The sequence below is a fragment of the Quercus lobata genome, chromosome 5, assembly GCF_001633185.2.
Source record: "Quercus lobata isolate SW786 chromosome 5, ValleyOak3.0 Primary Assembly, whole genome shotgun sequence".
In the NCBI taxonomy this organism is placed as follows: Eukaryota; Viridiplantae; Streptophyta; class Magnoliopsida; order Fagales; family Fagaceae; genus Quercus; species Quercus lobata.
In genome coordinates this window covers 71,497,714-71,524,097 of record NC_044908.1, presented here as the reverse complement: position 1 = coordinate 71,524,097, position 26,384 = coordinate 71,497,714, and the positions used below count along the sequence as shown (strand labels likewise).

General features: G+C 40.6%; 2 protein-coding genes across 2 annotated transcripts; both read right to left on the bottom strand.

Annotated features, from left to right (window-relative positions):
* Positions 1 to 479: 479 nt before the first annotated feature.
* On the bottom strand, positions 480 to 2,327 carry LOC115991067. Its single transcript, XM_031114816.1, has 2 exons — positions 2,186 to 2,327; positions 480 to 853 (listed from the first exon to the last, which is right to left on the bottom strand). The coding sequence occupies exons 1-2, from the start codon at positions 2,325 to 2,327 to the stop codon at positions 480 to 482; spliced, it is 516 nt and encodes a 171-aa protein (XP_030970676.1).
* A 3,961-nt stretch (positions 2,328 to 6,288) lies between these two features.
* LOC115991066 lies at positions 6,289 to 26,140 on the bottom strand. The gene is made up of 4 exons (XM_031114812.1): positions 25,582 to 26,140; positions 25,267 to 25,452; positions 24,948 to 25,142; positions 6,289 to 6,686 (listed from the first exon to the last, which is right to left on the bottom strand). Exons 1-4 carry the CDS (start codon positions 25,682 to 25,684, stop codon positions 6,289 to 6,291), a joined length of 882 nt encoding a protein of 293 aa, XP_030970672.1. The 5' UTR covers positions 25,685 to 26,140.
* Between the last annotated feature and the right edge of the window lie 244 nt (positions 26,141 to 26,384).

Sequence of the window (26,384 nt, the reverse complement as noted above, 5' to 3'; positions counted from 1 at the left end):
ACTTTAAAACATTTCACACTTTGGGTGATCCATCTACTTTGTGGACTTGTAAACTTTTTTCACCCTTTGGGTGATCCGTCCACTTTGTGGACTTGTAAACTATTTCACCCTTTGGGTGATCTGTCCATTTTGTGGACTTGTAAACTTTTTTCACCCTTTGGGTGATCAGTCCACTTTGTGGACTTGTAAACTTTTTCACCCTTTGGGTGATCCGTCCATTTTGTGGACTTATAAAATTTTTCACCCTTTGGGTGATCCGTCCACTTTGTGTAGCCTATCCATTCATAATAAAAATCCATGTGGAAAATTAAAGTCATGTCAGAATATTCTTCTTTAAAGAAAATGCGTTTGTAAAAAAAGTACCTACCCCCTTGGGCTTAAAAAGGCACAAAAGATTGTAGCAAAGTTAAAGAAAAACTGGAAAATTGTAGCTAAAAATAAAATAAATTGGGAGATTGCCGGTTTCTCATACTCTATCACTATTGGTAGTATTTCCGTAGATGCTCCGTGTTCCAAGGGTGTTGTAGCTTTTGCCCGTCCATTGTCTCGAGGTGGTAGGTTCCCTTTCTTTGCCATGACGCGATCCTATAAGGTCCTTCCCAGTTGGGGCCGAGTTTTCCTTGTGAAGGATCTTTAGCGGCACCCATTACTCTCCGCAATACAAGATCCCCGACTCGGAAGTCTCTATGCCTCACCTTGTTGTTGTAGTGTTTTGCCATGAGATTCTGATAATGCGCCAAACTTTGCTCTGTTGCCGCCCTGACTTCGTCCACTAGGTCGAGTTGTAGGCGTATAGCCTCTTTGTTCTTATCCTTGTCGTAGCACTCCACCCGGTAGCTCGTGAGTCCCACTTCTGCAAGAATGACAACTTCAGCTCCATATGCAAGTCAAAATGGTGTTTCTCTAGTGGGTGTTCTAGCTATGGTCCGGTATGCCTATAAGACGCTTGGCAGTTCGTCTAGCCAGATGCCCTTTGCCCCCCCGAGACGGGTCTTGATTATCTTGAGCAAGAACCAGTTCGTGACTTCGACTTGCCCGTTCGCCTGTGGGTGTGCGGGTGACGAGTAGTGATTCTTGATCCCTAGCTTCGAGCAGAAGTTTCTGAATGCGCTGTTGTCGAATTGTTTACCGTTGTCAGAGACCAAGACTCTGGGTATCGTGTACCTATACATGATATTTCTCCAAACAAAACTTCAGATGTTTTTCTCCGTGATGGTGGCTAAGGCTTCTGCCTCGACCAATTTAGTGAAGTAGTCTATGCCTACAACTAAGAATTTCAACTATCGAATTGCCATCGAGAATGGGCCCATGATATCAAGTCCCCATTGTGCGAACGGCCAAGGTGCCGTCATAGGTGTCAGTTCTTTGGATGATTGCCTGATGAAATTGCTGATCCTCTGGCATTTGTCGCAGGACTGGACATAGGCTTGCATATCCTTCATCATTGTAGGCCAGTAGTATCCAGCTCGGATCAACTTGTGTACAAGTGATCGCGCGCTCGAGTGATTTTCGCAGCTACCCTCATGTACTTCTCTCATCACGTAATCTGCTTCCTCTTGGCACAAACACCTCAGGTACGATCGACAGAAACCTCTTTTATATAAGATGTCCTTTATCAGCCCAAACCGTGATGCCTGGACCTTCAGCTTCCTTGCAGCGCCCTTCTAGTCTGGTAACACCCCAGTCTTTAGGTAGGAGACCAGTGGCATGGTCCAGTTGTACTCAGAATTTATAACCAGCATATTTGTTCCGTCATCGATAAGCGAGGAGATTTGAACGAATGATAATACCTGTTCGGGAACCAGCATGAATTCGGCTAGCATAGCTTTTGCTAGATGGTCGACCTATTCATTTTCTTCCCTTGGGATCTGAATGAATTCAACTTCGAGGTCGCTGATTCAGTATTTCACCTCTTCTAAATACCTCTTCATTCTATCGTTCTTGCACTTATAGTCACCGTTGATCTGACTCGTCACCACTTGTGAATCGCAATGGGCAACTATGTTTTCTGCTTCTGTGGCTTTTGTAAGTTCTAGCCCTGCCACCAAGGCTTCATACTCAGTCTCGTTGTTGGTTGTGGGGAAATCCAGCCGGATCATACATTGTATCTTATCCCCTTACGGAGTTTAGATCACTAACCCGGCTCCTCCGACTCGTCTATTTGAGGATCCGTCTGTATAGATACTCCATTGTTCTTTCTCTTCCTCCATATGGCCTTCCCCAAGAGTGAACCCGGTGATGAAGTCAGCTACTGCCTGCCCTTCTATGGCCATCCACGGGCAGTACTGGATGTCAAATTCGCTCAACTCTATTACCCACAAAGCCATTCTTCCTACGGCTTCTGCGCTACTCATGGATTTTCTTAGCGGTTTGTCCATTAAGACAACGATTGTACGCGCCTAGAAGTATGGCTTAAGTCTTCGCGCGGTGATTACCAATGTGAAAGCCAACTTCTCCATCTGAGTGCACCTCTATTCTACTCCTCGTAGTGCTCGGCTAGTAAAGTAGACGGGTTTTTGTGATCTGTCCTCCTCTCTCACCAAAGCTGCGCTTACCGCTGCTTGTGAGACGGCCAAATATAGGTAGAGTTCTTCGCCTTGTATGGACGGACTAAGCAGCGGTGGAGATGAACGATACGCCTTTAAGTCTTTGAAGGCCGTTTGGCATTCATCTATCCATTCGAATGATTTTCTTAGAGTGCGGAAAAATGGTAAACACCTGTTCATCGCCCTTGAGACGAATCTGTTTAGAGCTACGATCTTTCCATTTAAACTTTGGACCTCCTTAACCGTCCTTGGTGGTTCCAACTCCATTATGGCTTGCACCTTCTCTGGATTGACCTTTATTCCTCTTTGGGATACCATGAAACCCAAAAATGTTTCGGCCGTTACTCCGAATGTGCACTTGTTTGGATTCAACTTCATGTTGAACGATTGGAGCGTATCGAATGTTTCTCTGAGGTCGTCTAGGTGATCCATTTCGTGTCGGCTTTTCACCAACATGTCGTCAACATAAACTTGAACATTTTTGCCGATCTGATGTGCAAACATTTTGTTCATCAGCCTTTGGTATGTTGCTCCAGCATTTTTGAGTCCGAAAGGCATCACCTTGTAGCAGAATAATCCCTGGCTTGTGACGAAAGAGGTCTTCTCTTGATCAGATTCTTCCATCCTGATCTGATTATAGCCGGAGAAGGCATCCATGAAGCTTAGGAGCTGGTGTCTTGCAGTTGAATCCACAAGGGTATCTATCTGTGGAACGGGTAGCTATCTTTGGGACAAGCCTTGTTGAGGTCTGTGAAATCTATGCACATCCTCCAATTTTCGTTGGCCTTTTTAACCATAACGACGTTTGCTAACCAGTCGGGATAGTATACTTTCTGGATGAAACCTGCCTCCAGTAACTTTCGAACCTCCTTGGCTATGGCCTTGTCCCGCTCCTGGGTGAAGACTCGTTTCTTTTGCCGGATTGGACTGAAGGAGGGCGACACATTTAACTTGTGGACCATGACTGAGGGGTCGATTCCTGGCATGTCTTCATGACTTCAGGCGAAGACATCTTGGTTATTTCTTAGGAAAGTCGTGATCGTCTGGCATACTGGCCAACTGGCTAGCGTGCCAATTTTAGTCGTCCGTTCAGGCCGTGTGTCGTCAAGTCTTGCTTCTTCTAGCTCTTCAACTGACTCTGCTAATGCTTGTCGCTTCCCGATACACATCGTTTGCTGCTGATCCTCCATTTCTAACATGGCAATATAGCATTCTCTTGCTGCTACATGATTTCCCCGCAATTCTCCTACCCAATACTCCGTTGGGAATTTGATCATCAGGTGGTATGTTGAAGTTATCGCCTTCTAGGAATTGAGAATGGGTCGCCCGAGGATGGCATTGTAGGCAGACGAATAGTCGACTACGAGAAACGTTACCTCATTAATGATCTGCTGAGGATAGTCACCCACTGTCATAGCTAGTGTTATTGCGCCTAAGGGGAACACCTTCGTACCCCCAAATCCTAGGAGTGGGGCATTCGTTGGGGTTAACCATTCCCAGTCGATCCTTATTTGCTGAAATGCTGGATAGTACAGGATATCTGCTGAGCTGTCGTTGTCGATGAGGACCTGATGCATGTTATAATCCCCAATTTGCAAGCTGACCACAAGTGCATCGTCATGAGGATGGTGAAGTCTTCGAGCGTCATCCTCTAAAAATTTTATGACGGGGTTATCTATTCGCAGCATCTTTGGTATGGATCCTATGAGTTGGACGTTATGGACCATTCTGAGGTAGCTTTTGCAGGCTTTCTTGGAAGATCCAGCTACGGCTGTGCCCCCTACGATCATTCTTATGTCCCCTATGGGTGGTCTAGGGCATCGTTCTCCCATTGTGGGGCCTGTTCTTCTGGCGTATCAGTTCTTTCCCTACTGACGGACCTCTGTAGCTTCCCCTACCTTATTAAGGCCCCAATTTGCTGCTTCAGGTCGTAGCAGTTGGTTGTGTCGTACCCTTAGTCTCGATGAAAGCGACAATACTTGTCTCTTGGTCTTTTGTTGGGATCTCCCTTTAACTTACCAGGGAAATTCAATGCTCCTTCATCTTTGATTTGCATCAATACCTGATCGATCAAGGCGGTTAATGGGGTGAAATTGGTGAACCTTCCAGTGGGGGGTCTAGGGCGCTTTTCATCTCGTTGATCCCCGGTTTTAGCGACCTTTCGCCCCCTATCTTATCACATATCCTCCTGTCTTTCCCTCTTCTTAGGCCTTTCCTCACGTGCTTGCAATGCATCTTTTGCGTTCATGTACTTGGTAGCTCTATAAAGAACGTCCGTCATGGTCTTCGGTTCATTCTTCTACAAAGAAAACAGGAACTTACCCTTCTGTAGCTTGCTAGTAAATGTAGCTACGAGTATTTTATTGTCAGCTTCGTCAATCGAGAGGGCTTCTTTGTTGAAACGAGTTATGTAGGCTCGCAGTGTCTCGTCTTCTCGCTACTTGATGCTTATTAAGCACGCGGTGGACCTCTTGTACCAATGTTCGCCTATGAAGTACGAGGTGAACTGGGTGCTTAACTCCTTGAAAGTATTGATGGAGTTTGGTGTCAATCTACTAAACTAAACCCTCGCAGAGCCCTTCAGCGTGGTTGGGAATGCCCTACACATGATCTTGTCTGGTACCCCCTAAAGGTGCATCAGGGTCTTGAATGTCTCTAGATGATCGAGGAGGTCCTTGATCCCGTCGTAGCTTTCGATCTGGGGCATCCGAAACTTCGGTGGTAGGGGGAATGAGTTGACGGACGTGGTGAATGGTGCGTCGGTTCTGTTTACTAGGTCGTCGAGATCAGAGGATACTCGTCCCTTGAGGGCATTCATCATGACTTCCATCTGTTCCTTCATCGCCTGCATCTCTGCGATAATAGGTGGAGGGGAAAAATCCATGAGAGACTGAAGGCTTGTGTTTTGCCATTCTGGTCGGCTTGGGGTGTTGTTGCCCTCTGGCCTCTCCTGTTCCCTTCGTTCGGCACTGTTATCCTCTTGGTTTTCCTCCTGAAGGTTAGGTCTTGCATCCCTTTGACGTTGCTGCTCCTCCAGATCATGGTTCTGCTTTGTGAGCCGTTCTATTGCTGCCATGAAAGTCTGGACCTGTCTTTCCAATGTAGTAGATCTCAGCAGCTCGTCTTCTTGAACGTTGTTAGTGGTGGCCATCGAGTGAGTGAGTACCATGCGACTCTTATGTCTGGGAGTCGATAGTCTGGCTTAAACTCTTCTCGTCTTCCCACAGATGGTGCCAACTGATGATGCTGGAAAATCACTAGTGAGCGACACGATCCACACTCGCTCAATTGATCAACCTACAAGAAGAAAGAAGTGATCTGGCCAAGGGCACTGGTGTGGTGTCGGCCAAATACCCTCCGACGGTCAAATTAGAACTATTCTCAACTCTAGAGTGCTAGAGAAGGTACATCATGCATACCTTGATTCGTGAGGGTATTGAGGCTTTTATAGTAGTAGAAAGTTGGCTTTTCCTTCTTAGGGTAGAAATCTTTTCCTTATGGGACTCTACTTTAAGCAATCCCAAGCGTGATGGACAAACATTTCATTATAGAGCGGATTTTTTATTAAGGCATATCTTCTAGAATTATCCTTGTGCTAATATTCTGATTTTCTTTAGGATTCTCTCGGACTTCAAACGTGTACCCCAAGTATTTCAAGTCATGCCAAGCCCTGGGCTCTCCTTTATCGTCGGCCCATGGGCTCGAATCCGTCAGGCCCAATGTCACGCTATTTTTTACCCCATCAATATATATCCCACTGATGGTGGCCAATGGCCACATGCAATATGTTTTCCTCATCGTTACTGATGTACTCAATTACCTGTGGATACGATTCAATCATCTTGTCAAATATTTCTACTATGCCATTGCTGGCTGCTTCAAGCAATGGGTGGTGGTAAGATTTCTGATGATTTCTTTCACTAGGTTGTTGCTTGGATGTGCCTTCTCCTCCCACTTCCTTTGTGCCAAATGTTTGACCTTGTTCGCCTCTATCTTTCACTAAGGAAATCGTCTTGTCTTCATTTAATTCACAAGGAAAATCCTTCCACGTATAATCTGCCTCTACTAGCAACTCGGTGAGTTCTGAAGCTGATGAATGCATTCTCTTCACCTTCCAGAGTTTATCGATAGCCGGCCATCCTATACAATATACATGATGTATCATATATGCATGAGAGAGAGAGAGAGGCCACAATGTATCTAGACCAAAATAACATCAAATTAATTTTTTTTTTTTTTTTTATAATTTTAGATAGTATCTCTTGTAACAAGTAGACCAAATTATCCATATAATAATTCAACATGTAGTCCATGTAGATATCACCATGTGAATATTGATGAGTTTAATTTTGTTTTGATATAGGAGTACAAAATTGAATTATATACCATAAACTTATTGAGTTGTTACATGATTGATTTGATATACTTTCATACATATTTTCTTTTCCTTTCATACATATTTTACATTTTTAAACACTACTTTAACTATTTTACAAACCCATTCAACAATACACCCAACATCCTAGTTTTTATTTTTACATACAACCTAATAAAATAATATGAACTACCCTATCAACTTATTCTCTCTCTTTCTCTTCAATCTCTCTTTCTTCTTTTTTGTACTTTTATATTTATTTTTATGTTTAGCAACCATGAATAGTAAGGTTGTATATACAACCTTACTATTCATGGTTGCTAAAAATTTTTAGCAACTCACCCCCAGATGATGCTCAATTTGAGCGGGTGGGTTACTAAAAGGGCAACTTAGGGGGTTTTACACCCCCTTAATGCTAATGCTCAAGAAGAGCCCAATCAGCACTATGGCTCCTACAACTGGAAGGGAATGAGCATATTGAAGGGATCGAATTGCAAAGGAGAAATTGAGAGATTAGTAATTGATAAAGGAGCAGTAGTGAATATCTTGGAAACGAAGGGAGAAGAAGCTTTGAGAAATGAGCAGGTCTTGGGGTGGCTAATTGGCATTACTGGGTAGGACAGTGTTAGGACATATGTGTTTTATGTGTTAAGAACATACGTCATAATTTTATGTAATTGACTTATCCTTTGACAAAACGTACTTTCCTTGTATTTGGGTAGATTTAGGATGTCTTAGATACTTCAAGAAACCTTGTTTCAAGATCAAGTATTGAAGCCTTCAATTTGTTCAAGGAAACAAGTTCAGAGTGCAAAATTATTAAAGTTCGATAGCTGGCTCGACAGCTGCATCTATCAAGCTTAAGGAAGCTGTTCTACATTTGGTGTGCTCGACACCTGCTTGATAGCTGCTCGACACCTGCTATCTGTCGAGATTTAAGATTTTTAGAATTCCAATCTAATTTTCTTGGGATCCATGAATGTGTCTTTGGGTTTTCTTTTCCCCTAACCCTAGACATATAAAAGGATCAGTTTAAGGGCCGTCAAAGTCTTCACAAGTTGCACAAGTTTTGAGAAAACTCTATTCAAGTAAATTGTGACCAGAGACAAAGTTCTTGTCCATTCATCTCTTTCTCTTGAAGAAGTCGTTGTGTATGTGCACCGTAGGGTTTTATGACCAAGCATCTTCTTGATCTTCATTGCGTGGATGAACTGAAGAGCTCTGCAACCAACAATCTTCTTAGTTGGTGATTGGAAATCCGCGTAATTGGTTAGTCACGTACTGGGAGTCGTGCATCTGAAAGGGGAACTGTCACTGCAGAACAAGTCCAATTGGGTATTGGGGTAAGGGTTCAACTGCAGGTTGGTAAGGTACTTAGAATTCCTTTACTTGTAACTGCTTTTTGTGATAATAGTGGAGTTTCGGGAGTGGTGACCTGAAAATTACCCAGTGGGGTTTTTGCTGTTAGGTTTTCCCTATTCATAAACAAATCACTGTGTTATTTATTTTCCACTGCATAATTAGTTTATTGGTGATTTGTTTGTGTTACCACGTGTTTGCATGATAAATTGATTAATTAATAACTTGGCTAATTAATTAATTAATTACTACCACAAGGGGTCATTTAGTTTATGGCCTATCAAGTGGTATCAGAGTAGGCATACTCTGATTAAGGTTTAATCTTTGCTTTGTTGATCCATTGACCCCTGTTTGTCATGAATAGAGGACAATCATTAATCATACCTCCTTTATTTTATGGTACTAACTATGCATACTGGAAAGTATGCATGAGAACTTTCTTGCAGTCTTTAGATGAGAAAGTGTGACAAACTGTAGAAATAGGCTGGACTAAGCCTACAGAAGCGCCAACTGATTGGGATGATGCCAAGATTAAGGCGAAAAACTTCAACAGCAGAGCATTGAGTGCATTGTTCAGTGCAGTCACCAATGAGGAGTTCAAGAATATATCCTCAACTGAAACTACCAAGGAGGCTTAGACCATTCTCTAGACAACCTATAAGGGTACTAAGGCTGTCAAGGACTCAAAGCATCAGAGGCTCACTACAAGCTTTGAAGAGATAAAGATGGAGGAGGATGAGTCTTTTAATGAGTTCTATGCCAAGCTAAAGGACACAGCGAACTCAGCCTTCAATCTTGGGGAAACCATTCCTAAACCCAGGATTGTGAAGAAAGTGCTCAGATCTCTATCCGAGAGATTTCATGCCAAGATTACGACAATAGAGGAATCAAAGGATATTAACAAGATTCTTCTAACTGAGCCGGTTGGAAACTTGTAGACCTACGAGCTAGGGTTGACAAGAATAGGCAAGTCGGGTAAAAGCAAGAGTATGGCACTGAAGGCCAAGAGCAGTGAAACAGATGAATCTTCTGATGATGAAGATTCCAAGATGAAGTCCTACATTACCAGCAGTTTAAGAGGTTTATGAAGAATGCCAATGGAAAGGGTTTTAATAAGGACTGCAGGCAATCCGGTTCTTCTCAGTTTAAAGGCAAAGACAAAAGGAAGAAGGATGCTAAGAAAGGTGATCAGTACACTGTTCCCTCAGGACCTAAGTGCTTTGGGTGTTAAGGCTTTGGTCACATGAAGCATGAGTGTCCTACATACCTCAAGAGCATTGGGAAGAGTAAGGCACTTGCTGTTACCTTGAGTGACACTAAACCTGAGGATAATTCTGAAAATGAGGATGATGGAATCTTAAATGCCTTCACGGCCACGATCAATCCTATTGATGGGATTGTTAAAGATGTGGTTGAAGAAGAGGAACTAGTGGAATCCAAATTTGAGAAAATGGATGATCAAGATGACATCCATACAGTCTATGAGAAACTGTATAAACTTTCTGAGAAGTATGAGAAACTGTATAGGTTAACCACTAAGAAGCTCAGTGATGTGGAACTTGACCGTGAGGAGCCTTCCACAATGTTTGATGAGGCTAATCAGACTATTGGGGCGTTGAGGTTTGAGAACAATTTCTTGGCTGAGAAGACCAAGAAGCTTGAAGTAGAGATATGTCAAGTCAGAGCTCAACTGGAAAGGACTTCAAGCATAAAGTTGGATGAGATTCTAAGCATTCAGAAATCTGCTTCAAATCGAACAGGCTTAGAGTATGGTCTTTCTTCCTCTAATACTGCTTCTTCTAGTACTACTGTTTTTGTTCCTCTTGCTAATAATGTTAAAATTAAGAACAATGAGATTAAAACTAAATTAGCTAGTGAGAACTTAGACAAGGGTAAATCTATCTTAGGAGCATCCCCTAAGCTTGAGAAGAAAGATGTTAAAAACTTAGGGCTAAGAAGGCTAACTCTTAAAAGCCTAACTCTCAAAAGCCTAAACAAAAGAAGTAGCATCTCTGTCATCATTGTGGAGTTACCAGTCATACTCGACCAAATTGCTACAAGTGGCTTGTACTCAATAGAGCAACAGTATGATAGCATCTGGGAACCAGAATCAGCTTCAATCCTCTCTTGCTCCCCTTGGAGATCTTCTCAAAGCCCTCATGTTCCTTTTGAATTTGAACAATTTTAATTCTTCCCCTTCACCGCCGGTTCAAGGGTTTGCTAGAGGGAAAGGTACTTCCAAGTTGTGGAAGGAAAAGTGCTTCAAGTGATTCTGTTACTTTTCTCTCTCTCTCTTCTTGTTTTTGTGTGTGCATTACTTAGGTGCTTTTATTTCGTGTTTTGAGTCAGTATAGTTTTTATACTTTTTTTGTTTAACATGTTTTTGTTTGGTTATTTTTTATTTTTTGCCTTGTTTTGTTTTTTATATAAAAATTTAAAAAATTGAAAAATCAGAAAAATACAAAAATAGTGTGTGTTTTGTGTACATTGGTACTTTTGTACCTTGGATGACCATTAAAACAAAGTCTTCTAAACTTTGTATCATTTGTAGCTTAGATGAGCATTTCTATGCACAACTAAGCAAGTGAGCTTTGTGGCTCATGTTTGTGATGAGTATGATTAAGTTGTTTCTTATACTTAACACTCATATCACTCTTTTTGATGGGAATGACTAGAAAATCCAAAAGAGAAAGGCATAAATAACTATCTCATCACTGTTGCCCGCCAATCATAATAAGACACTTATATGCTTTAGCATAGTAAAAGTGCAGTGTCAATGACATTTGTGTGCTTAGGCATAGCAAAATTAGAATGTCAAATATCATTAGGTATTTCTTTTCTCTCTCTAATAAGCCCATGCATGATATGTTTAAAAGAATAATATGCAAAGAAAAATCAAAAGCAAAAAGATCAAAATGCTTTAAAAATGATTGCAAGCGTGTATTCTAAGAGATGTGGGAGTTATAAAATATACCTCAAAAGTGATAGTCCCCATCAAGCAGTTATGATTGTGTGTGAGTTAAAGTGATTTTCTCATATCTCAAATCGTCATAACATATATACACTTATGCAATCTTGTGATGTTTTTCATACACAAGCAATATTCTTTGCTATTCTTGATACATGTGTAGGTACAATGTGATTTGGCCATCACAAGGTTTTATATGTATTAATGTATGCTCACTTAACTGTCTTGACTTATTTTTGAAATATAAAATTGGTTAGACTTGTTTTGTGTGTGTGTATGTGTGTGTGTTTTTTTTTGGAGATCCATGTGCTTAAATTTTACTTGAGAGATGATTTTGAAAGCTTAATATGTTGATTGGATCGTTGGTTGAGTTGCATGTTGGATTGCATTCATGTCTGTGTTTTTCACACCTTGAAAAACTGTTTTTAAAAGCTAGCTCGACACCTCGTCGATACCTCCTCGATAGTTAGCTATCTGTCAAGCTTCCTAAAGCTTTTTCTTATCGCAATCTCGCTTGTACCTCGATACCTAGTGGATCGATCGAGATTGGGTCTGTATCCTCGATAGCTTCTCGACACCTGGTGGATCGATCGAGCTTCTGTTCTTGATTCTGATGTGTTATTCCTCGACACCTCCTCAACACCTCAGCTGTCGACGAGCATTTCCTCAACACCTCCTTGACAGATCGCTCGATACCTTTAGATACCTTCATCTGTCGAGATTTACTAGCTTCTCTATATAAGGCCTCTACGCGATCTGGTTCTTACTTCCATCGATCTCTCTCTCGACACTTCTCTGTTTCTCTCCCAAAAACACTCTCATCTCACTCCAACTTGGTTCCTCATGGATTCCTTAAGTTTTTTCAAGTTTTTCTTTACTTGGTAAGCTTCTAATCCTTTCTCATTCATGCATTTCATGTTTTGAAACCTAGGTTTTGGGGTTTTTGAAAAATTTTGGGGTTTTTCAAAATTGATGAGCTTTTATTGAAATTTTAGGTTGGGTTTTCACTTAAATGTGTTTAAAACCTCATACATTGCATTACATTAGCATTATAATGGTATTGCCATGCATTTAGATGTGTGCTATATGTTTGTGTGTTGATAGGTTTGGATTAGACTGAGCCCATGATGTAATTTCTTTTGCATGTCACATGTTCATTCATTTCCCATGCATACGTACTTCTTTTCAATATACTTGATATATTTGAAACTGCTTGGGACTTTTTTGATTGTCATTCTTTCTCACCCTTTTTGTTAGTTTACGTTAGTCGTGTCTATGGCACCTAAGCGTAAATCCACTCTAGCCCGAAACCCTTTTCGTTCCGATGCTTCTTCTTCATCTGATCCTACTCTATCACATATCCGAATCCATGATGATGAAGCCTTTAAAGCATTTTTGGAGAACTTTTCTAGACAAGGCAATCATTCGGAACACCAAGTCATTTTGACGGATTTTGCAGACACCGACCTTCAATCTGTCATTCACAAAAGGGGATGGGAGTCACTGTGTGACGTCCCGGTCACCTGTCCTCTCATGCTTATCCAGGAGTTCTACTTCAACATGCCCGGGATTGGTCAGTCAGTACCTCTTTTCTTCACTCACGTTCGAGGTATGTGCATTCCTATCACACCGCAGCTTGGTGCAGATGTGCTTTGAGTACCTAGGATAAAGTTTCCTGACTATCTTAGTTATGAGCGTCTGAGGACTATGTCTAGAGATGAGCTCATGTCTGCTTTTTGTGAGCGCCCTACTGCTTGGGGTTAGCATCGTTTTACACGATGTTGACCTTTTGCTAAAGGTCCTAGATTCATGAACATAGTGATGACTTTTGTTTTGCATCCCTTCTCTCACTATAACTCCATCACAGAGCCTTGTGCTCAATTTTTGTTGTCTCTTCTTGAGCATCTTATCATAGACTTTCCTTCACATTTCATTTTGTCTATTATAGATGTTCATTAGCGTCCCGTGATAAGCTTATCTTTCCTTCTGCTATCACGAGGATCTTATGCCATTTTTTTGTTCATTTTCCCTCTTTCAACCATTTTATTGTCATGTGTGCCATAGATTACGCTACCGTTAAACGTAGCAAGGCCCAGCTTCGGTCATGGCAATCAGATTCAGCAGCTCTTCCTCCCGTTCAGCTTCATCCACATCGGCTCCTCCTTCTTCTTCAAGCGATGTGTCTTTAGGAGACATCATGGCGCAGTTACAGCGCATGGATGCTCGCCTAGATACACTCTCTATGGAATTGTATTAGGTGAACATTCGTGTCGGCCGTGTTGCACAATGATAGGCATCCATGGGTGGTTTTGCTCCTGAGGCTACTCCTTCACCACCTTCTCCAATGGCTTCTACTTCTGAGGATGAGGATGATGATGATGGTGATGATGATGATGTTGATGGAAATGTTAGCTCTACTGATGAGTTGTCTACTTGACACTTTTACCCTTTGTCATTCATGACAAAAAGAGGGAGTAGTTTTGGTATAAGAGTAGTCTATCTTAAGGGGAGAGTTAGTATAGGACCATTTTGTTAGAGGGAGTGTTGATACATTTTTTAGGGATGTAGTGAGGATAGTATGTATCTTTTCTTTTCTATTCTTTCTTTTTAGATACATTACTCTTGTACATGAGGTCTTGTGACCATTTATAGACATACATTGTACTTATCTGTCTCTTTATATTGATGTATGTTTTTTTTTCACCTGCCCCTTCATGTGTTGTTTCTTTTCTCCCTTTATACACATATTTCTTATACTTGTATGCAATCTATTATTTTTGTTTCACACAAAGATGCCTTGATGAGTTTTGTTTAAAGTGTTTTAGAAATACAGATTGTCAAAGTCTACTTGCCATAAACTCTCTCTTTCCAAATTTTTTCAAGAGTTTGTATTAGGATAGATTTTATTGTATTTAACAAGTGAATATGAGTTGAGTGATTTATGACTTCTCTCATATGTTCATTTATTTGTTGTGGTTTTGTCACGGATTGCCAAAGAAGGAGATTGTTAGGACATATGTGTTTTATGTGTTAAGAACATATGTCATGATTTTATATAATTGACTTATCCTTTGATAAAACACACTTTACTTGTATTTGGATAGATTTAGGATGTCTTAAATACTTCAAGAAACCTTGTTTCAAGATCAAGTATTGAAGTCTTCAAGTTTGTTTAAGAAAACAAGTTTAGAGTGCAAAATCATTAAAGCTCGACAACTGGCTCGACAGTTGCATCTATCGAGTTTAAGGAAGCTGTTCTACATTCAGTGTGCTCGACACCTGCTCGACACCTGCTCAACACCTGCTTAACACCTGCTATCTGTTAAGATTTAAGATTTTCAGAATTCCAATATGATTTTCTTGGGATCGGTGAATGTGTCTTTGGGTTTTCTTTTCTCTTAACCCTAGATATATAAAAGGATCAGTTTAAGGGCCGTCAAAGTGTTCACAAGTTGCACAAGTTTTGACCAAACTATGTTTAAGCAAATTGTGACCGGAGACGAAGTTCCTGCCCTAGTTCATCTTTTTCTCTTGAAGAAGTTGCTATGTATGTACACCGTAGGGTTTTGTGACCAAGCATCTTCTTGATCTTCATCGTATGGATGAATTGAAGAACTTTGCAACCAACAATCTTCTTAGTTGGTGATTGAAGTCACGTACTGGGATCCGCGCAATTAGTTAGTCACATACTAGGAGTCGTGCATTTGAAAGGGGAACTGTCACTACAGAATAAGTCCAATTGGGTATTGGGGTAGGGATTCAACTGTAGGTTGGTAAGGTATTTGAGATTCCTTTACTTGTAACCGCTTATTGTGATAATAGTGGTGTTTCAGGAGTGGTGACCTGAAAATCACCTGGTGGGGTTTTTGCCGTTAGGTTTTCCCCATTCGTAAACAAATCACAGTGTTATTTATTTTCCGCTGCATAATTAGTTTATTGGTGATTTGTTTGTGTTACCATGTGTTTGCATGATAAATTGATTAATTAATAACTTGACTAATTAATTAATTAATTAATTACTATTACAAGGGATCATTCAGTTTGTGGCCTATGAGAGAGATAAAGGGATAAAAAAAATTGCGGGAGTGTGGTGAATACATATAATTAAATGTTTCAAAAAATTAAAAAATTAATATTGTATTACCAAGGTGGAAATTGTATTTCAGAAAATATGATTTCTCAAAAAAGAAAAGGCAGAAAATATTGACTTCATGAACCGTGATTTAGTCAAAGAACGTAAAACCAGATGTAAATGAATTCATTAGCGCATTAGATAAGTTAAACCAACTAAGCAATAAATGGACAAAAAAATAGATGGAAGAACTAAATCAGCAAAAAAAAAAAAAAAAAAAACTAAATTCTTTCTTTTCTTAAATTAGAAGGCCTGAATTAACACAGGATAAAAATTGAGGATAAAAATCAAATTGATTATATTTAAGAAACGAATAATATGGTTTATCCCAATTTAAAATTTAATTGTCAACAATTATCTCAATTTATACCTATTCACATCAACTGATATAATATTAACTCGATAACTTGTAAATTTTAATCATCTTTCTCTCTTTAACTCGATAACTCGATATAATATTAACTTGATAACTTGATAACTCGATAACTTGTCACATCAACTGACATAAGTGACTACAGAATATCAAAATTTTGTATAATGAACGCCCCATCCATATTTAGAATTTAGTATATTCATTCAATAATGATCGGGAGTCACGTAACACTGGGCCCATTATTTTGTAGAAATAATAATTTTTTTCTCCAACATAATTGAAGGATAACTCCTAATCTATACTCTAAAGGAGAGAAGACAATTCGTATTGGTTGATCATGTTCATATTGTATCGGAAAGTTGTGTCAAAGTACGGATATTTTACTACTTGAATGATGAATTTACCCTAATTCGACTCATTAGATAATTGTATCAAAACTCTTCACTACTCACATGACCCTTTTACAGTATGTGGGTTGACACGACACAATGTCCATGTTTAATAAACACTATGTGTGTGTTTTTTTTTTTTTTGATAAGAAATACTGAACTTGTATTCAAGAGATAAGAAACGAAGTTACATCAATATCCTGGGCACAGGCCTGCTCAATATGGCTCGGGCAGCATTCTACCCAAGCAACGTAACTAACTAAAGACTTGGAATACTGTGCTAACATGTGGGCAGGGACATTTCCCTGCCTTTTTGTATGGGTGAAACAACATGACCTGAACCAACGAGATTGTTGGAGGATGCTGTCCACGATGAAGAGGATCGAAGAGCATGGAGACGCTAAACCATGGACTGCATTGAAGACAGCCAGCGCATCACACTCAACCACCACATCACGGATGTTTAAGTCAAGAGCGAAACGCATGCCAACCTCCATTGCTTTGGCTTCCGTCTCAAGGGCGCCAAGGGGACCCACTGTGGGGCTGCTTAGAGCAGCGATCACATTCCCATTGCTATCACGGATCATCACGCCCAGCCCCCCCTTCTTCTGTTTCGTGAACACAGCCCCATCAGAGTTTACCTTGTACTGTCCAGGTGGTGGAGGCACCCAGCGAACTGGATCGGGGCTTACTGCAGCTGGCTTCTGTGGACCCTCATTGGCCAACTGGAACTCGTCCATTAGACCAAGGGAGGTTTTCAAAGTGACCCTACCAGGTTTACTCTTACCACCAGTTCGGATTACATTTCTCTCTTTCCAGATACCCCAGCACACTGAGACAAACCGTTCGACCAGGCCGGGGTGCACTTCCTCATCTTGAAGAAGCTTTTCCATAATATCCAAGAAACACCAATTAGGTTCGATATCAAAAGGAAGCGAGAGCTTACTCGAGTTCCACACATCCTTGGCATGAGTACAAAACCAGAGAATATGGATAACATTTTCCGTCAAGTTCCCACATAGAGCGCAGCCACCTTCCACTGCAATGTGCTGCTGCCGTAGGGCCTCTTTAGAAGCCAGGATGTTTCTCGCTGCTTTCCAAGCAAAATGCTTTACTTTTTGGGGAAGATTCATTTTCCACAGCCCCTTCCATAAGTTCTTCCCCACCGATGGGTTCGAACAATCTGCTTTGCTGCCACCAAAATTCACCTCATAGGCTAGCCTATATGCACTTTTAGCCGTAAATTTTCCACTTGGTGACTCCGCCCAAATCAATCTGTCCTTGGGCCGATTCAAGCTTAGAGGGATGCTTAAAATAGCATCCGCATCCTCCTCTGTGAAGCAGCCACGGATCTGCTCAGCTTTCCACTCCATGGATGCTCTGTTTATGAGGTCGCAAACCAGAGCAACATTAGGACAAGCTTCTTCACAAGTGACCACACTGTAGGAAGATGGCTTAGGAATCCATTTGTCACACCACACCCGTACACTCTCCCCTGAGCCTATTTGCCACCTCGTTCCCCTTATCACCACCCCTTGTGCCGCCATAATGCTCCGCAAGGCATAGGAGGGGCGGCGGCCTAAATCTGCCTCTAAGAAAGAGCAGTGGGGGAAATACTTCGCCTTAAACACTCGGGCAAACAAGGAAGAAGAGTTTGTTTGTAACCTCCAACCTTGCTTAGCCAAGAGTGCCAAATTGAACATCCGCAAGTCCCTGAACCCCATACCGCCCAATTCCTTTGGCATGCACAGCTTATCCCAGCTTAACCAAGCTAACTTTTTCTCATCTTTAACCTGGCCCCACCAGAACTGCCGAACCAGGGAAGTGAGTTCATCACATAATTTTTTTGGCAAGAGAAAACAGGACATGGAGTAAGACGGTACTGCTTGGGCAACCGCCTTGATCAAAATTTCCTTACCAGCAGTAGTCAAAAGTTTTTCCTTCCAACCCGACACCTTGTTTGCGACCCTCTGTTTTAAATTGGTGAAAGTATTGCTTTTTGATCGGCCCACCAAGGATGGCAGCCCGAGATAGGATTCATGAGGCCGAATCTCAACTGCCCCGAACATAGCCTTAATTGACTCCTTTAAACCCTCAGCTGTGTTAGGACTGAAGAATAAAGAGGTTTTCGACCGATTTAACATTTGTCCTGATGACTTCTCGTAGACATGAAGGACCCTCTGTATTTCAGCACATTCCTCTAATGAGGCCCTTCCAAAAATGAGGCTATCGTCAGCGAAAAAAAGGTGAGACACGCTCGGTCCCCCACGCGAAGCAGCCACACCTTTTAGCCTCTTCCGATGAACTGAACTATGGATTAGAGCAGATAGACCCTTTGCACAGATGATGAAAAGGTATGGAGAGAGTGGGTCGCCCTGACGAAGCCCACGAGACGGACGTATTTCCCCGCAAGGCTTCCCATTAATTTTCACTGCATAGTAGACCGACGACACGCACCTCATTACAATTTGCACCCAATGTCCATGGAAGCCAAGTTTTAGCATTATCTGCTTCAAGCACTCCCATTCAACCCGGTCGTATGCTTTACTCATGTCTAATTTCAACGCCATTTCCCCACATTTGGCTTTTCTACGTTTGCCGATATGATTCATCACTTCATGTGCCACTAAAATATTATCAGTGATTAACCTCTTTGCCACAAATGCACTTTGGTTTTCACCTACAACTTCCTGCAGCACCACCTTCATTCTGTTAGCCACCACTTTTGAAGCCAATTTATAAGCTACGTTGCACAAGCTTATTGGGCGGTAGTCTGTGACCCTTACCGGATCTTTCGTTTTTGGGATGAGCACAATATGTGTCTCATGGAACTTTGGCGGGGCCATGCCGTGGTTGAGAAAGTTTAAGGTATTACATATAACAGTCTCTCTAACCGTAGGCCAAAAATGTTGGTAAAGTAAGGGGGGCATACCGTCCGGGCCCGGGGCCGTCGTGGGGTGCATCTGTTTTAAGGCTTTCTCAACTTCTGTTGCCTGGAAATCTCTGATCAAAGAGGCATTCATCCTATCCGATACCTTCGGTTGAATTGCATTGATGAGCTCCCCCTCAATCCGAGGGTCAGAGGAGGTAAAGAGGCCAGCAAAATACTGTACAAATTCAAGACCAATCTGCTCCTCATCTTCTATCCACGTGTTATTGGAGTCCACCCTGGCTATAGTGTTACGTTGCATGCGGTTGGATGCTTTGGTGTGGAAAAAGGACGTATTCTTGTCCCCTGCTTTCAACCAACTATTCCTTGACCTCTGACGCCACATGTCTTCCTCCATGGCAAGAGCTTTGTTTAACTCTAGTCTAACCTCATGAATATCATTCAACACCGTACCCCCCATGTTCAAATTCTCCAGAATTTGGAGCTTCTTTTGCAGAGCAGTGACTCTTTTACCCACATGACCAAAACTATTTTTGTTCCAAGACATTAGAGCGGATTGGCACTCTTTCAGGCAGCTAGCAATTGGCCATTGAGAGCCCCTGTTTACACCTCTTGCCCACGCTTCCTGAACCACCTCATTACACGCCTCATTTCTGAGCTACATGGCTTCGAAGCGAAATAGTTTTGAAAGTCTGAAATTCTGTCGAGGGGAGTAGGCAGCCTTTAGGAGAAGAATGCTATGGTCAGAAGTAGAGGAAGCAATATGTAGGAGTTTGGAACGTGGAAACATCCCAGCCCAATTGGTGGAGACAAGAGCACGGTCTAATCTTTCTTGTATCCACCCACGGTTGCCCAATCTACGCCGCCAAGTGAAAGCCGAGCCTTTGTACCCCAAGTCCCTGAGTTTACATTTATTTATGGCATCCCGGAATTGTTTCATTTGACCCTCAGGTCTAGTATTGCCACCCTCCTTTTCACTTGCAAACATGAGTTCATTATAATCCCCTATGCACACCCAAGGTAAGTCACTGCGACTACTGAGACTTGAGAGCAACGTCCAAGATTCATTGCGTCTACTAGTTTCGGGGTGCCCATAAAAACCGGTAAACCTCCATTTCCTTGCACCCTGATTCTCCGAAATGATAGCATCTATATGGTTGGGAGAGTAAGTTTGCACCTCCACAGTTGTAGAGCACCGCCATAGGAGAGCAAGCCCACCCCCCCGACGAATGCAAGGCACAACAAGCCCCTGTTTTCTGTCTAGCTTCCTTTGTACCCATTTCATCTCAGAAACATCATACTTAGTCTCCATTAAGAAGACTAACGTGGGATCTTCCTCCTTCACTACTTTGTGAAGTGCATTAACTGTGAGGGGGTTCCCAAGCCCCCTACAGTTCCAACTTAATGCACTCATTGTTCCCGGCGGGGCTGACCCGCAGCCACCACCGATCCAAGCTCATGAGCCATGATTTTGCTAAGGGCCAAGACGTCCCCTTCTATCTTTTTCCTCTTCACATTCTCCACCAAACCCGAAACATCTTTCAAGGGGGATCGAGCTCTACGCTTGCCACTCTTTTCATTTTGTTCTACTTCCATCATGGTGCCCGTCCCCAAGTCATCAATTTTCACCCTCACTGTCCCTCTACGTAAACCATTTTCTTTTCCTTGCATGGCTGGTCCCACCCGGTCTTTCTTTAGATTTTTTGGGCTGGACTTTTTCGGTTTAGGCTTTGTGGGGCTAGTCAATGAGGTTGGGCCCATATTAAAAGGAGGAAGGGTTGTAAGGTTTACCTGGGCTTTTTCGGCTGGCCCAAGATGTGGCTGTGGCCCAATAGTTGGCATGTTGCTTTTTGGCATTTCCTGGGGCCCATCATTCCTGGCATCTTCTTCCACCTTCATCTGCGTATGGGATTTCTGAATATTTGTTTGAATCATCTCAGTCACTCCCGTGTTCAGCACAGCTTTATGGAGATTTGTTGTGTCAGTCGTATCCCCAAAAAGCGCTGCGTCTATCTCCTTTAGTTGCTCTTCGAACTGACTACCTCGCTGCTCGTGAGGGATTTGCGGGATTTTTGTCTCGGTAGTAGCAACCACTGTCCCCACGTCAGTTTCACCTTTTCCATTGACCTTTACAGCCATCGTTTGGGGAACAGTTCCCTTCACAGAGCTTTGCGAATGCCGGTCCGATCCCATGACAGCCTGACTATGGTGGTCTGGGTTCTTTTGTACCTCTGTAACGCTGTCTCGAGATGGTGCCACGACCAGTTGAGGTTTCTGAAGTCTTTCCTGAGTTGCTCTCAGCCATGGCCCATACGGCTTGTCCTCTACCTTCATCCGTTCAGTACGGCGAAGCCCCACCAAACAATCATTTTCATCGTGAGTCACCAAACCACACAGGTAGCAAAATATTGGCATTCGCTCGTACTTGAAATCAACCCAGAACTGACTTGATTCTCCCAGTCGAACCTTCCGGCCTCTGCACAACGGGTTTGAAATATCTAACATTACCCTTATGCGCAGGAAGCTTCCAAGGCAGAAGCCTTTTTCGTTTGCGTCCACACTTTCCACCGCTCCAATGGTGGACCCTATGCTGTACCCCACCTCCTTGGTTTGGAACGTGGTTGGGATGCCGTGTATTTGGATCCATATCGCCATCCTATCAAATTTGATCTTATTCACTGCTTCCCCTGTTTTCAGCTTGTGCAGAGCAAGGAAGTATTTGTCAAAAGACCAAGGGCCTTGAAGTCGAACTTTATCTGCATCATCCTCATTTTGGAAAAGAAAGAGAGCCTTATTATTTCCTAAGTCGCTAACCTCGAAGCTCTGGTTCGTTTTCCAGATCGATCTTAGAACCCGCGCCACCGACTCCAGGTTCACACGCCGTTTCGTGAAGAACTTCCCGGCCAACACTCGGTTACTTTCTGTCACTGGAGCATCTATAATAACCTCTGTTCCCTCCCTCTCTGATAGCTGTAAGCTCGCACATCTATTCAAGATATCCTCCATGACTATCTTACCATGAAACTGTAGAAACCAAAACGTTTCTACTGTGTTGATGAGAGAACTGTTCGTACAGAGACGAAAAAGTTTCACCTCTGGGACTCCTGGGAGAACCTAGAGAGAAAAGAGTTCAAGCCTTCATAAATGTGACAGTTGAATTGACAACCGGACTATGTGTGTGTTTGGTTCCAATGTCTGCTGCGTTGTATTTCCGTTTCTGTGTTTTCTTTTTCTTTTTTTTTTTTTTTCACGCTTTTTCCCCCTCACAAGTGGCTACTGTTCATGTACTGTACATGAACAGTAGCCGCAATATTTGACCAGTTTTTCGTGAACAGTGCATCCGTGCACTATTCACGAACCCACAAATTTCATTTTTTATCAATTTTTTCATTAAAAATGGGTCCCACGGTACTATTTACACATTTAAAAATTATTTTGTTACAGTGTTTTCAGTTTTCAGTTTTCAGTTTCAGTAAAATAAATTCTATCCAAACAGACCCTATGTGTTGGAAACTGATATAATGTCCCAACTTGTTTAACAAATATATTGTATTAGTGAATGACTCGTTTCAACCCATCTAAAGAATATGTGGTTAATTATATTTTGTCACTCTAAACTATATCCCAAATTACACTTTGCACAATAAACTTTTGAAATACACGATTAGCACTCTAAACTATAAATCATGTTACACTTTGCACCCTGCCATCAATTCTACCATTATTTTGGATGGAAAACCAAAATTTAGGGTGCAAAGTGTAATTGAAAGTATAGTTTAGAGTAACAAAATGTAAATTCTATATTTGTTTTTAAGGGATTGAGAATAGTGGCAATGTGGTCTTTTTACATGATGTCATCCAAGATAACAGCATAATTAGGGTGTAAACCATGCATTTTGAAAATTTATAGTATAAAGTGTAATTTGGGATATAATTTAAGGTGATAAAGTGTAATTTACCTAAGTATATGACACAAAACAGTTAATATGTTTTTATATATTATAAGCATATAAATTATAATAAATATAAATAAATATATTTTATACAAATTCTATTTCATAATAACATCAATTAAAGTACTTGTATAATACGACCTAAAATTTTTTATTTCAAATCAATGAAATTTCACTCAAATTTAGTTATAAACAATTAAAGAAAGATAAAATTAAATAGGGGATTTTCTTTGTTTTGATCGAGTAAAATGTTAGAGACTTTATATTTTTAACAAATTATTCATTAATATTCTTAAGCATTTGCTTCAGTATTTACAATTCAAATTTATGTTGGACAAAAATAATATTTATTGAGTTAAATGACTTCATGTCAAAACAGTTTAACCCATATTGACATGAATAACAAATTAGATCAATTTGGGTTTATTGCTAATAAAGTTGATTTTTAGATTTAGACCCTTGAATAAACAGTGTTTATCCAGTTTTAAGGTCAAGTTGTTAATTAGATCAATTATGAAAGCCTTAGGTTAAACAAACAAATATACTATCATGCAATTTTTAAAAATTAACTAAGACATGATATGATGATGTAGGAAATCTTATGAAACAACTTATTTCAAAGGAAACAACATAAGAGGACTTGGCCTGATCAATCCTGAGGTAATAGTTTCACTAGAAGCTAGAGATTTACAATCAAGAATAACAATTCATAGTAAATCTAACTTTAATTACCAAATTGTGCTCTATATCCCACAAACTTCCTTTATAGTGAATTGCTTCAACGTGAACCCCCAATCCCCGGACTTCAAAATCCTATTGAAGCTTTAAATCTCCTGTACACTTGATAGCTGAAAGTTAACAACTTGATTCCATCGGTTCAATGAGTATGTGTGTTTTCTTTAGTAAGGCTTGAAAGAGTAGAAGGTACAAAACCTCTTAGTTCTCAAAAGAGTGTCTCCCAAGTCTTAGAAAGTGTACATTAGGGTTTCACTTAAATACTAAGTGTAGTTGACTGAAACCCAAATCACTTACTAGGCTTAATGAGCTGAAATATAAATTCTAGAAATTGACTTTTGATAGGTCGAAATTGTTAAATTCTGATTCCTTGAATATGCAGCTACATGTTCTTGTACGCTGTCTTGGCAGTATCTTGAGTATTGTACAATCATTCCTATAGACACTACGATCTATATTTGAGCAGGTTTATGTTCATGTGTTTGCCAATAAATCTATACACATATATAGTACCTAACATAGATCAACAAAAAATTGACTGATATATTAATTATGTTAAAGTGGCTTGCTTGCTCTCCGCCCCAAACCCATTTCCACAAAATATTAACCTACAAAAAATATAAATTGTATTTGTGGATTGTGTTAAATATTATTATTCCTCTCAAATTCTACTTTTATACTTAAAAAAAAGGTTTTATCCCGTTGTAGCGAAAATATTCCAAATAGAGGAAGGGGCCTAAATCCAATCAATGGACCTTATAGCAAAACACTAGATTTCTCTTCCTTTCATGTTTTAACGAGAATAGTCTCTATTGGTTATAGGTATAGCCGTGTAAGTATGGAATACAAATCATTTGTACTATTTTTTGTATATCACTCTATATTCTATTAATCACACCTTGTTATGTGTATAAATTTTTTTTTTTTTTTCATTTTCAACTCCAGTTATTTTATAAGGAAAGTAAAATCAATACATAACAAATATGTTATTGGTAGAATATAGAATGGTATACAAAAAATAGTAAAGGGAATTTGTATTTGTAAGGATGTGTGAATAAATATTTTCTATCTTATTTTTTGTATTTCATTTGACGCAGGATTGACACAAAAGATTTTTATTATAAAGCTTAAAAAATTAAAAAGGACTTATGTAAATTATAGTGTATGCAGAACATGTGCCCGGTGAACTGTATATATACCCACAAAGTAAAATAATTAAGGTCGCACCTTTAGCTATGGCCCTCCACATAGCTCTGTATCTTTTAATTAAAATTGCTGCACTTTGAATAAAATACTTGGTTAGAAGCATAATAGCATACAAATGAAGGAATACAAAGAAAGTGTTTATTTGATCACTTGACGGTATTTGAGCTTCATTACCATCATCAGAAACGTCATCATCCTCGAAGTGACTAGGAAGGCCTGTATTAAGAACGTATATATGATTAAATTAATTATGTTACTATGTTAGTTCTAAATCATAATATTAAGAATGCTTCGGGCGCTCAACGTAAATGGAACAACACATAGAACCATAGAGACATACAATAATAGAGGAATTTCTTCAGTTTGCCCATGTGGGAAAATTCGGAATAACTTCTGAAAACATGTGGCATTTTCGCTAGCAGGTGAAGACATGTCAGGCCATTTTGTTCCTTCTTTTTTCCAAGTTCGTTTACTTTCCCTTCTTTTGCAAGTTCCTTGTCCTTTCTCAGTAGCCATATAGCGGTGTCTGCATTTGAAAGATAGAGCATGTTAAAGCATGCTATTTACATATGTAGAAAAAAAAAATGTGTACTAAAGTTTGTTATTTAAATGTTCAACAATTTGAAAGTAAGACATTAAGAGAGATCGGAGAGACCAAAGTGTTGGCCTATGACCGCAATATGGAGAATCGGCATATCGCCTTTTCTTCGAAAGTGAGAACTTAAATCCCCAACTTTAGTAGCCAAATATTCGACCATTTTTGTCTGACCGTGGGCAACGGCCCTTTATATCGGGGTTTCACCCAGATTGTTTACATCCTTGAGAAGATCTTCTAGTTTGCCTTCGTCTGGTTAATAAATCTCTTGGAGTTTCTTAACCAAGAATTCTGCTGTTTCAACTCCGTCAGTCTCGGCCACCTCGTGAAAAGTATTATTACCATGTTTGTTCTTCTTGTTTAAGGCTTCGAACAAACTAGAGGAGGCTGGTAGTAACTTAACCAAATGTTGAAGCGGTTCCTTTCCTTCACTATATGCTGCAATATGAAACGCAGTGTCCTCTTCTACTGTCATGTGAGAACAGAGTTGCGCGCGATTTTCCTCGAAGAAGCTTTTCATGACGTCCCACTGTTCTTCCAAGGCTGCCAGATAAGGCTTCCTTAGCCTTGAAATAGTTTCCCATTTTTTCTCTTTTCCTTCCTCCAAATCTCTCTCCATTCCTCGTGGATCAGTTGTGTCTCATACTATCATTGTGACTGCCCTTCTGTTTTATAGATCATGGCTATCATATCATGTGCTTCTAAGAAAGTGGAAGGGGAATCTATTTTTTGGCTATTCCTGCTCGGTTTGACGATAAAGTTCGAGAACACTATTAGTATGGTATAAATACTAAATTCGACTCTCTTTTATATATGCATTTCTTTTCCCATTTTTGCAACAGAAGACTGTTATGAATCTTTGT

Bases quoted from the DNA above. Each gene is read 5' to 3' on its own strand.
- LOC115991067 (XM_031114816.1), bottom strand. From the start codon at position 2,327: ATGGCTTTGTGGGTAATAGAGTTGAGCGAATTTGACATCCAGTACTGC. The intron at 854-2,185 runs GTATCTATACAG...TCATTCTTGCAG, and splicing joins GGAAGAGAAAGAACAATGGA to AAGTGGGACTCACGAGCTAC.
- LOC115991066 (XM_031114812.1), bottom strand. From the start codon at position 25,684: ATGGTCGAATATTTGGCTACTAAAGTTGGGGATTTAAGTTCTCACTTT. The intron at 25,143-25,266 runs GTATGTCTCTAT...TTCTTAATACAG, and splicing joins GAAGAAATTCCTCTATTATT to GCCTTCCTAGTCACTTCGAG. The intron at 6,687-24,947 runs GTGCGACCTTAA...TATATTGTATAG, and splicing joins GTGGAGGGCCATAGCTAAAG to GATGGCCGGCTATCGATAAA.